The sequence below is a fragment of the Zingiber officinale genome, chromosome 5A, assembly GCF_018446385.1.
Source record: "Zingiber officinale cultivar Zhangliang chromosome 5A, Zo_v1.1, whole genome shotgun sequence".
In the NCBI taxonomy this organism is placed as follows: domain Eukaryota; kingdom Viridiplantae; phylum Streptophyta; class Magnoliopsida; order Zingiberales; family Zingiberaceae; genus Zingiber; species Zingiber officinale.
The window spans coordinates 75,160,317-75,173,135 of NC_055994.1; the positions used below are offsets into that span (position 1 = coordinate 75,160,317).

The 12,819-nt window shown below is 32.8% G+C and overlaps 1 protein-coding gene across 1 annotated transcript; it reads left to right on the top strand.

Moving 5' to 3' along the window:
• Nucleotides 1-11,304: 11,304 nt before the first annotated feature.
• Nucleotides 11,305-12,136, top strand: LOC121979651 (transcription factor MYB123-like). Its single transcript, XM_042531646.1, has 3 exons — nucleotides 11,305-11,443; nucleotides 11,527-11,656; nucleotides 11,743-12,136. Exons 1-3 carry the CDS (start codon nucleotides 11,305-11,307, stop codon nucleotides 12,134-12,136), a joined length of 663 nt encoding a protein of 220 aa, XP_042387580.1.
• The last annotated feature ends 683 nt before the right edge of the window (nucleotides 12,137-12,819 follow it).

Here is a 12,819-nt window from a genome sequence, read left to right on the forward strand (position 1 = left end):
GAGTAATTGTGATGTGAATTAATATAAAATTCATGGATTTGCCAATTTCCTATCTATATGGCATTGTTATGCCTTGTATCTATTTGATCTTATGTGTGTGTAGTGTGTTTAAGCTTAATTTTCATGTTTAATTGAATATTTATGTAGAATTACTAATTCCATAGGGAGAATTCCCTAGATCATATGACCGAGGGGTCCTAATGATAAGGGTATCCCATTTTTAGACATCTAGGGTATTGCCTTGAAAGGAGAATCAATTCTCCGTAAGTAAAGAATTGGACATAATTGTTATTTTTATCTCTATGTTATTGAGTGTAGTGTATTTTTGTGATGTATGACTGAGGAGCCCTAGTGATTGGGGTATCTCGTTACTAGACTTCATAAGAATCACTTTCACTTAGTAACATAAGATATGGATTAAGATAGCATTCCGGCTTGACCTCCACGGGGAAGAGCCAGTAATGAATCTAACTTCCTATAAGTGCATAGGAATAGAGAATGAGTGATAGGTGATTCATGATATATTGATTAGCATCACAATGAAATCAAACCCCTAGAATATTTTTCCAAACCAAGTTCCTCTCACTCTCTCTCTATCTTCCCTGCTCTTTCTCTTCCTAGTGTTAGTGAGTCAACATTCAATTGTCTAGATAACTTACCATGTAAAGGTAACTAGTGTTTAATCAACAGTACTCGTGAGATCGATATTTTATTACTTGATGGCACCTGTATACTTCAGGCTAACATCAACTCTCTATAGTTAAAACATTATGCAAGTTAGCGCCACCTTCTTTGTTCAATTTTATCATGTCATCTCTAGAGCTTCTTTCTGTAGCCACTTTAACATATTATTCAAAGTCATCATTCCACGCATAATGCCCATCCAACCTTTGATATGCCCTTATACAGAGCTACTAGCTAGTAGGATAGATGTAGGAATTATACTTGGGAGAGGTTTGAATTAGAGTTAATGAGAATACTTACTTTCATCATAGTGTCTTACTCTCCTCTTTCTCACTAGCTTCACCGTTGTTGGTAGAGCCGACTATTTTTTGTCTTCTCTGAAGGTGACATTCAACATCTATTACTATCGAATATTGATCTCATTGCCTCGATAAATTCTAAATTACTATTCAATATACATTATTATTAAATAAACTACTTGTTATTTGCTGGACTTGGGGCAAGGAACAAAAAGTTTGGACAAAATAAAAGTTGAAACTTTCTATTATGGGTTGGAAACCTACTATGGTGACTTATGCTTCCCACTATTGGCATTTGGCCAAAGATGAGAAATAAAATAAACCAAAAAACTAAAAGATAAATTAAACAAAATAGTAGGAACTACTGTGAATTTGATTGGACTGCCCAAGGGAAAAGAAAAATAAATAACAAAACAACTATAAGAATGAAAGGAAAAGAGAACGAAAGTCTTACTTTCTTTTTCGATTGTCTCGGGTATCTCTGACGACAAGAAAAGACAAAACAATGAAGGCTTTTGTTGGAAAGGAAGATAATGCTAATAAAGATAGTAGTTTAAGAGATTCATAAATTGGTTTCAATTACTAATGATTTACCATGTTTCGATTGTAATTCAAACCATATTTATTATTATTTATATATTTATTATTTCCATATTTATGATAATATATTACTATATTTATCATTATATTTTTCATATATTATCTTGGAAATATGTATAAATAGGTTGGTTAGCCTATGATAATTATCAATAAAATAAAGAATCAATTGTCTTCTCTTTAGTTGTCTCTCTATTATTTCTTTTCAATATTTCTGTATTGTTGTGTTATGTGTTTCAACATGGTGTCAAAGTCATAATCCTCCACCAATCCACCTCCTTGTTTCTTTTACCACCGCCTCAAGCAGCCTCTCTTCCTCAATTCGAATACCAAAGAAGCACCAAATTTCTACAACAACGGCTACAACTTAGTTATTGCCCTCCTCTAGCAATAACAAGTCTAGCATCTTCCCAATAGATTTCTCCTTGTTCAACTATTGTCAGCCATCAACAATAGCAACAGCAAAGCACTCAACAACAACAACAACTACTTCTATCTTTATTATCAACCACCATGATTCAAATTGAGTATGTTATCAACTTTATTTTAAAACAAAATGTCTAATATGTCTTCTTTAAAATCTACAAAGATCTCTCCACCATCTCAAAATACTTCTTTTCCTATTCATATAGTTCCTTCTTTATTAGTTAAATTTGATTGTGATAACTATTTGCTTTGGAAATGACAATTTCTTTATTTGCTTTATATTCATAACTTATTTGGTCATGTTAATGGTACTTCATCCCAACTTCAAAAAGATCATCCATCTTACGTTATGTGGTTTAGAAGGATCAATTAGTAATGACTTGGTTAATCTCATCAATTATTCAGTCTATACTCTCTATGCTCGTGGGGCTCAACACCTCTTGTCAAATTTAGGAAGCTCTGGAACACTCTTTTACATCTCATTCTCAAGTATGAGTTCTCCAACTTCATCTTCAAACTACAATCTATTCAACGAGGAGATATCTCCATTAATGACTATATACAATCAGTCATGATCATCGCCAACAACTTAACTACAATTGGGCATTCGGTCTCTAATCCAGAACTATAAATGCATATTCTTGTAGGTTTAGGCCATCAATATGACAGTTTTGTTTCTAGTGTCATGACTCGTATGGATCAAGTGTCACTTGAAACACTTCACGTATGTTATTCTCTCATAAAAGACTTCTACAAATACAATCTCAGAGGATGTCAAATTCTCTATCATTATCAGCACACATGACTAGTAAAGCTCTACAATCTGATCATCACAATCAGTCTCATCTGCAACATGATTATCAAAATCATAATTGAGGAGGTAAAGGCTAGGGTCAAGGCTGAGGTAGAGGACGTTGCCAGATTTGGCTCAACTACAATCATTATGCTCAAAAGTATTATAAAAGATTTGGTTCAAATTTTCTAAGGGGTCCTACATTGTCAAATCAATTTTCATCCTCCTCTTGGCAATCTACATCCCAATCATCTCAATTAGGAGCATTCTTTCTTTTCATTCCTCCTAATACAATTTCATCTATTCTTGGAACCCCAAGATGGCACTCAAACTCTAGAGTGATTCATCATATTCCACCAAACTATAAAATTCACATGGAAGATTCATCATATCATGGTCTTAATATTGTGCAAAAATATAATGATTTAGGATTCCGTGACGGGACCTATTCTACTCTGAGGAAACATTAAAGTCAATCCTTCTTACCTTTTTTTTCCTTTTCTTTTCAAAAACAAAATTTTCCCTATTTCTTCTTTTCCACCATATAATAGTTTTTCCATATCATATGTCTCTTTCTTTTTCTTAGGAGTCCTCGTCTCTCAAAAAAAATAATCTAGCAATAACCCCCTAGCCTTCCTGTCCTCTTCCCTTTCTTCCATGGTTCCTCCTCCCTCTCTTTTTGCTTTCTCCCTATTTCAAAAAAAAAAAACCTCCTTCCTCATTCTCTCTATTTTCTTTTCCTTTTTTTTTCTCCTTCTTCTTCCTTTTTAGTTTTTACTAGAATCTTCTACTAGAAATTTTCTTCTTAATATTTCTCTCTCAAAATCAGCAACAAGTCCCTCTTGCTACCCACTTTTCTTCTCCTTCCTATCTTCTTTTTTCTTCTTTTAAGAAATCCAACAGTAGCGAGGTTCAAGCCCTCCTCTTTTCTCTTTCTCTTCTTATTTTTCTTGTAGCAAGAGCAATATCATTTTCCTTATTCTTAATTTCAAGGACATCAAGTTTCGTCGCTCTTTTTTATCTTTGTCTCCCTTTCTTCTCTTTCTCTTCCTCATCTTCAACAACAGTTGACTTTGCGTCTTTCCTCCATGAGTCTTGTCATTTTTAGTCATCTTTTGATAGGCCAAATAGCAAGATTTTTCCATATTTTACTTAGTACACAATAATAGATTTTCTCCCTTTGCTCCAGCATATTCAGCTACCAAAATATAGCCTTCTTTTAATAAGGTACGACAAATAAAAATAATCAAATAAAACATGTTAATTAAAAAATAGTCTTATATAATTTTTTTTGAAAATTTTTAGAAATTTTTTGGGATTTAAACTAAATTCGTATGACATGTTTAAAGGGATAAATCTGTTAGGCTTAGAGAGTCTGTTTGGAATATCACTTAAGTGGGAGTCCTTCTCTCTTGTTAGAAGATAGTCACAAGTAGTCATGGCTGTTGCCATCCAATCACTGGTCGTCACCATCTCCCCGCGCGCCTTCACCCTCCCTTCGCTTGAAGCTAGATTGGCAACGCAATCGACCATGTGAGAACTGCTAATTTCCCTATGCTCTCATGCCCCCTCCGTTGTCTCCCCTTGTGTCTACAATGCACGCTGCCATGCCACCATCAGAGTGGCACCATTGTCATCGTTATGTCACCCCTATTGCCACCACCTCTCCTCTTCTCTGATCACAGCAACCACTACGGCCAGACATGGGTGGCCATATGCAGCCACCGTGACCAAACATGGTTAGACATGACCAGCCAGCTCACGGACACTATTGCTACCTTTTTCCTGTACAATCGCTTCGGTCAGTAGCTTAGCAATTGTTGCCAGTCATTGCTCCATCTAATGCACCACTGTCGTCAGCCCTCCGCCTCCTATTGTGTCATTGTATTACTAGAGAAGAAGTCGTGATCCAGTTTTAGGGCAGTGAACATCCTCTGGGAAGAGGATGAAGGGTAACAAATTTCTTAACCTAAGCTTTGTTGACCTATGTTAGTTCTGATTAGAAATTACAATTCGAATGAGATGTGTAGATTTGGGTAAATCTTGGATTAATTAGAATAATTGTTTAATGAAGTAGGGTGAAGGAAATTGTGAGATAATTAGGTTGGATTAATTAGGGTTTGGTTTGTATTATTTAATCTATGTTAAATCTAGGTGTTGATTGTGTTACTTTTTCTAGGTTTTTTATTTGAGACAAGAGCTTAGATTGGAGAACATTCAGTACGATCGACATTTAAGATGAGTATTTTTTTTCCTTGCTTTCATTAGTTATTGACCCTAGTGCATGATTGTTATGTTGAATGGTAAATAACATTTATCTTGACTTTATTCCATTACTTCCTTAGTTGATATTTGTTTTACTTGATCTTTGAGTTGATAAGTTATATTCATGCAATCTCATCTTTTCTATTCATATCATGTAGTGTATGTACGTGTATGGTGTGTATAATAGGATGATGCTTATGTTTTGTTATGTATATGTCATGTAGTGTACACACGTGTGTGGTGTGTATAATAGGATGAAGCTTATATTTTGTTATGCATATATCATGTAGTGTACACACGTGTATGGTATGTACAATAGAATGCTTGTTATTATAGCTATGCATATCCTGCTAGTAGTACACACATATGTGGCATGCGCTGATGATACCCTACATTACTAGTATTGATTGTGTATTAATGCTTAGAGCTTATATAGTTCTGTTGATGTGTTTGATTACCATTTAAATAACATTACACTATTCATTTCCTATCAACTATGCCTCCCATTTGTGGTTGAAAGTGTCGTCAGTGATGGTGATTTATTAACTACATATGATATTGATATGCTTACTACACTGTTATCATTGGGTTGTTATACCCTGAGCTGCCTACGGGGCTTCTATGGTAGAGTGATCTCCTGCATCCCATAGGTAGATAGCTACAACTTGTCTACCCACGAGTCATCTGTGGTAGAGTGATCTCCCGCAGACATGGACCCTGACATTTCAGAATGTCCATGGGTTATCTATAGTAAAGTGATCTCCTGTAGTCCATAGCCATATAGTTAGGTATCTTAGTCATTTATTTTTCTTGTGATGAAGCATTGCTCTCACCTATGATGTTGTATTACTGTTATATATATTGGTACCTGCTTAGGCTATATGGTACTTATGTTGATCATTATGTGGCTCTACTCATTGCATTATTTATAGTTGAGTAGGTGAATAGATAGTGGATACGTTTATATGTTATCTTTAGATGGCGAGTATTTTCCTTTGAGACTATATACCACTTGAACTCTTACATTATATTGATCATGCACTATCTATTTCTTATTATCTGCATAGTCATTTGGACTTACTACTCCATTGTATTTTCTCTTCCTTAGGTAGAATATAGATGATATGTGGAGTCAATTATAGAGATCCTGTCCTCCAGCCACATGTCACATCAAGCATTTTTCCTTCATTATTGTTTTTACTTGCATTATTAGTTCTGGACTTGTTCATGTAATAAATAACTTGTGTGTGGATTTTAGACTTGTGATGTTCTTTTATTCGATTATGTACTTATTATGTTAAATCGTACCTGTACGTAGTCATATCATTTTGTATGTTGAGTGGGTTTTAATATATTTCTCTATTGTGTACGTAGTCAGTTATTTTATCTTCTGCTGTTATGTTTATTCATGCTTGTGGTTTTGTATCATATTGTATCATATATTGTCACAAGGGAGTACCGTCTATTTCATTAGACAAGTACACCTTCGAGGCATGACACTTTCTCTACTGGTCTTATGCCGGCGACAAATCAGATTCCAACCTTCAAACAACAGCTCCTCATCTCCTTCATGTTGTTGTCCTCTTTTATTAAAAGCAAAGTTCAACAGATCTGTCGTATCCTTGATCATACTCGTGGTCTTTGCTCTAAAAGATTTGATTAATTATTGGTAACCAAACTCAACGTTCAAAATCTCTCATTAAATTTGTCAAAGGTAATGACAACAAAAATAGCAATTTATGAGATTCAGAAATTAATTTCAATTACTAATGATTTACTATATTTAGATTGCAATCCAAACTATATTTATCATTATTTTTATATTTATTATTACCATATATATGAATATATTACCATGTTTATCACTATATTTTTCATATATTATCTTAGCAATATATATAAATAAATTGGTTAGCATATGACAATTATCAATAAAATAAAATAAACAATTGTCTACTCTTTAGTTATCTCTATTATTTCTTTTCTATGTTTTTGTGTTCTTGTGTTATGTATTTCAATGACTAGGATTGTTGTTGATCATCTAGACAACAACAAAAGAAAGAGAATTAATAAGGGATATTGCTCTTGAGCAAAGGAAGAAGAAAAGAGAGTTGGAGAAAGAGAAGAGAAAAAGTAATTAAAGAAGAAGATCATAAGAAGTTGGCAAGTAGAGACTTGGGCATGAGGCGGTGGGATAGAGGCAGTGGAAGAAAATAAAAAGAACAGAGAGGGTAAAATAGATTTTCTCAAAAAGTTTTTAACTCGTTTTAAATCGAATCGATTTAATATAATGCCAAATCAGATCTAAATTAATCCCGTTTTGGATCAAACATATTTCTTATCTGCGTGCATATCCGATAGATTTTGTTCATCCTCAATCCGATTTTAGTCAAGCATCTTTACTTCATATTCGATGATTCAATTAGATTATTTATTTATTTATTTTGTAAAAAAAATCAATACCTAATATATTTATATAGATAATAATAAGCTGTGTGAAAGCTTATTTATTTTGGACCATGTTAGGATTGGGCTATAGCACAGCATAGCCCTCACGTGGCTCCGTCTATGCTACTACTAGTCTTACATTAATTGAAAAATGAGTGCTCTAAAATTTTCATTTCTATGTTGCAAAGCTCAAAAGATCAATTGTCTCTTGGGAAAGTGATGCGGTACCGAGTGAAAATAATAAATGTTTCAACACTATCCAAGGTCTTCAAATCACCTTTCAATATGACATACTCCTACGTACCTTTTGGTCTATAGAAATCATATATAGGCCTTTGCGATGTCAAAGTCTAAACCATTGCTCAAGCTTGTGAGGAGTTAAGCTGGTAATATATTCGTCCCTGCCATGCCAACTATTCTGTCTTTTTTTAGATTATCATTCTCGCACCACTGTCCTAGATAGATATTTTATATTTATTAGAGTAAAATATAAAATCATCATCTTATTAGTTCCTTCAGAATAACCCCACACTCTTTGACAGAAGAAAAATCATGGGAAATATTTATTCTAATACAGTGTCACTTTACATGAGGACGTCAAATATCACATATCTATATATCCATAAAGAGTCCTTAGCATGTATATTTTAGAAAATTTTCATGAGAAGGGCTGGATTTCAATTCATGGTATACTTGAAATCTAGTCCCCCTTTTCAAGAAGAAGAAGAAGAAGGGGATGGAGAAGGAGAACGAGTTACAGCGTATTGTTGAAAAAGATGATCATCTTTGGATCAAGAAAATTGCTGCTCTGCATATAAAAAAAAAGTTATCATAGATTGGAAATGAACATGATGTTACCGCCAATCATTTCTCAGGATTGGACAAAAAACAGAGAATGATAAAGTAAATCATAATGACTATAGATGACTGTGTAAAATGGTAACGGTTGTATACATATTTATCAAATTGATGAAAAGAATAAAATGGAGAGTGAGGAGGGAAAAGAAATATTAAAATTATAAATATCAAAATTATGATAAACACATTTGAAGTATATGATTTTATTTGAATATCATCATCATCAGTTTAATTGAATGTTATCTAGTTTATCGGAGATTTTCTATTTATTTCCAAAAATTTATTTAAAAGGAAAAAAAAATCAAAACAGTCATTTTTATGTATACTCTCATGCTTTTATGTGTTTGATTGCCCAATGTTCCTACTCCTCATGTTAGGACGTGATCATCAAATGCGTTGAACTCCTTGATCTCACTCCTCCTAAGCCCATCATCTTTTAGAGTCCACCTTACATCAAGTATTCGATTCATTGAATGCATTGAGCTCTCTCACTCTCACTTCGTGCCATTTAATGTGTGCACCTTTTGAGTCTATCTCCTATTAAGCCTCCGATCCATCGAGCTCACGATCTATATAATCATATTCACAACCACTCAATACTCTATACCCTATAGTCAGGCTTTTATTCCATCAAATGCATCTAGCTCCACTTGTATAAACTAGGTAGCCCTAGCCATTGAACAAAGACCACAACTCAATTGCATTGAGTCGACAACCTTTTCGATCTTCATGTGATTTAATCTTATGCATAATGTTTTAACTATTTTTTTTAAATATATATTTTATTTTTAAAAATCTAATCAATTCTTTTTTCACTGCATTCATCTCTAAAAATAAAATATGCATATAGTAGCTATCAATTTCTATTGAGAATATAATCAAAGTTATAGATTAAAAATACATTGAAAAGTTTAAGAGTTTAAAAGATGGACAATATCTTTATTGGTATGAAATATTTTAGATAGAGTTTAAAAATAAATCCATTAGAATTTAAGTTTAAAATGGACAATATCATATTATTATAGATATATATGATTTTTTTTTATCCTAACAATCTCATACCCTTCCTTTCTCTTGTGGTATTTTTGTACCCTTTTGCTTCCTCACTAGTGATCTACGTCTTTCTCCTCTAGAGTCAATGATACTCTCAAATGACGTCCTTCTCCTTTCTTACCAATAATTTCTCTTACTCGCCATGTCTTCCTCTTCGTTGATAAGAACATAAAATAGGGATATCTTATCTATTCCATCTAAAGTAGATGGTTAGTCTTTTATGTATCAATTATTTTAATTATATTATAGACTCATTTCTTTACTTTACTAGACTTCAACAATTTAAAATATGTAAAAATAATTTCTATTTTTTTATAACATATAAAAGTTAAAATTGCTACCTGATGAGTTTTTAAAAGAAAACAATATTTGAATCTTATTTTATTATTTGATATTGACGATTTAAATTTATTTTGAGAATTAAATTTTTTTTAAAAGAAATAATAAATTCAAATAAAAAATAACATTGAGATAATAAATCTTATAAAAATTATTAATAAATTCTTAAATAAATAATTTTATCTATTAAAAATTTTTATTATCAAATTTTAAATATAAAAATTTAATTAGTAACTTTTCATCTCAATCATAAAATTTATTTTTTAAAAAAATTATATTAAAGTTTTCTTTTTTTTACTAGGGCCCTAAATATGATTGAAATGACCATGCATTGACTTATTCACGATCTAACTGAACATACTCAAGATTGGTCGACAGCCACTGCCAACAACATTTAAAATGTTATTAACAATATTGGTGTCCATGTGATTCAAATCCAATCATGAACCCAAATAGAACATATATAAATGAAAGGATATTTTTCTAAAGGGTGTACTTAATTTTTTGAATTTACCAAACAACATATCATATTTTGAATTTTATCAAAAGGCGCACCTAATTCTTAAAATACTTATTCTGTCTATTTCAACCTTAAATTAAAGTTTAAAAAAAAAACTGGCATTTCTTATTTAAATCAAAACAAACTAAATTGAACCGGACTTAAAAAATTAATATTTTATCAAGAAATTTCATACAAAGTCAGTGATAATATAAAAATCTTATTTTTTAAAAATATATATATATTATTAAACTCATCATAATCTCCTAAATTTATCTATATTTTTATGTTTAATGTTAGAGCTTTATTAAAAAAATAAAAAAATATAAAAGAATATTAATAAAAAATTAAAAATTCTTTAAATTTTTTATTTTTGTTTCTTATTATTTAATATCTAACTATAAGAAAATAAATAAAGGTAAAATAAAATTAAGCGATCATGATGAATTTTATTATTTAAATTTTTATTAACCCACTTTTGTATTTTTAAAATTTTTAAAACATCAAAAATAAAAATAAAAATATGGATAAAACCTAATTTTTTTTTTTATGGATAAAACTTTCGCACATATGAAATTCTTTGATGAAATAATTTATTTTTTTTCTGGATCTAATTCGATTCAGTTTAGTTCATTTTAATTAAATAAGAAAATTTAATTAATTATTTCTTTTTAATGTATTGCTCAAATAGGTAAGAAGGATATTCTAAAAATTAAGTGCCTTATTTAATAAAAACTAAAGTAAGATGTATTTTTTTGAAAAATCCAAAAAAAACAAAATAATTGCATCATTTGGGGAAATGCCGAAAACGAAATGAACAGCTAATCAAAACTTGTAACGCAATATATTAAATATGACAAGGGCCATGCCGGTTGATTTAAAGCAACTCTAACTAACGGTCTACTCCCAAAAATATAAAGTGCCGCCCAATGATAATTCGCCACGTTACAAACTCCGTCACCACTGGCCTCCGGTCCAGGGCCTGTGCCCTATAACTGTCGACTAAATCACGACCAAACTCGATCGATCAGGAGTCAAGAGAGATGGGGATCAGGAGGACGCCATGCTACGGAAAGGACAACCTGAACAGGGGGCCATGGACAGCTCTCGAGGACCAGATCCTCGTCTCCTACGTCCAGGCTCACGGAGAAGGCAAGTGGAGAAACCTCTCCACGAAAGCAGGCCAGTCATCTAATTTCTTGTACGATGGATGCATGCATGCATCATGTTTATTTGTTATATACATATATATATATATATTATAGGCCTGAATCGGTGCGGGAAGAGCTGCCGCATGCGGTGGCTCAACTACCTGCGGCCCGGCATCAAGCGGGGAAACATCTCCGCCGACGAGGAGGCGCTCATCGTCAGACTCCACAGACTCCTCGGCAACAGGTGCATGGTCCATGCACCACGTTATTTATTTTGTATAGAAAGACAATTAAATGTTAATTATGTGAGTACTGTTCGTGAGCATGCAGGTGGTCTCTGATTGCACGGCGGCTTCCGGGCCGAACAGATAATGAAATCAAAAACTACTGGAACACAACTTTGGGCAAGAAAAACGCCTGCGAGACATCCAAAGCCAAGAGTAGTAACCAAGCCAAAGCCGACGTTATCATCCGAACCAAGGCAAAGAGGTGCACCCGGTCGTTCTTCGGCCTGGAGAAACTGCTTCTCCGACCACCATCTCCGCCTCCGCCGCAGCCGCCGCTGCTGCCATTGGCGGAGGATGCCTCCATTTTCACAGGACTGAGCGAGAACTCGTTGGAGAAGCATGACTTCGATCATCTTGACGTCGGCTTCGATCTATCTTCCATGGACTCTTTCGTCGACAGCGAGTGGATGATGGACGTGTTGGACTCTACTAATTAGCAATCAATGGAATGCTTAATAAGCCGCTAGCAAATATTATGTGCGTGTCAGAATAAATAATCAATTTTTATCAAAATAGGTAATAGGTGGGATCGGCTATTATAATTATTATAAGTTTTATCTTTTAATCATCATCTATATTTAAATAAATTTTATTTTTTTTATTGCAGCTAACTAAATCTTTTCTGGTCTTCCTTTTTGTTGTTTGATGTGTACGTATTTGTCATCATATTTCTACATCATTTAACCATTTATTAGTCATTTAAACACATATTCATATCATCTTAAACATAGCTCTTGGAGTTTTTCTCAATAGATACAACTCCGACTTTCTCTTTAATGCTCTCATTTTTTATTCGGTTCATTCTCGTATGTCAACATATCCACTTTAATATACTCTCTTTGCAACTTTCATCTTCTGCTTATGTGGTTAAGTCATAGCCCAACATTGAGCGTCATATAACATAACATATCTAACCGTCATGTTGTAGAACTCCTAGTTAAGTTTTAGAGATTCTTTACGATCATATAAAACACTCGACGCTAACTTTCATTTCAACCATACATCCTACTTGTATTTTATGTAAAACATCTATCTCAATCCCTCCATCATTTTGTAAAAATGATCGTAAATACTTAAATCTCTCAATTTCAGACAACTCATCATCTTCTATCTTAATAAT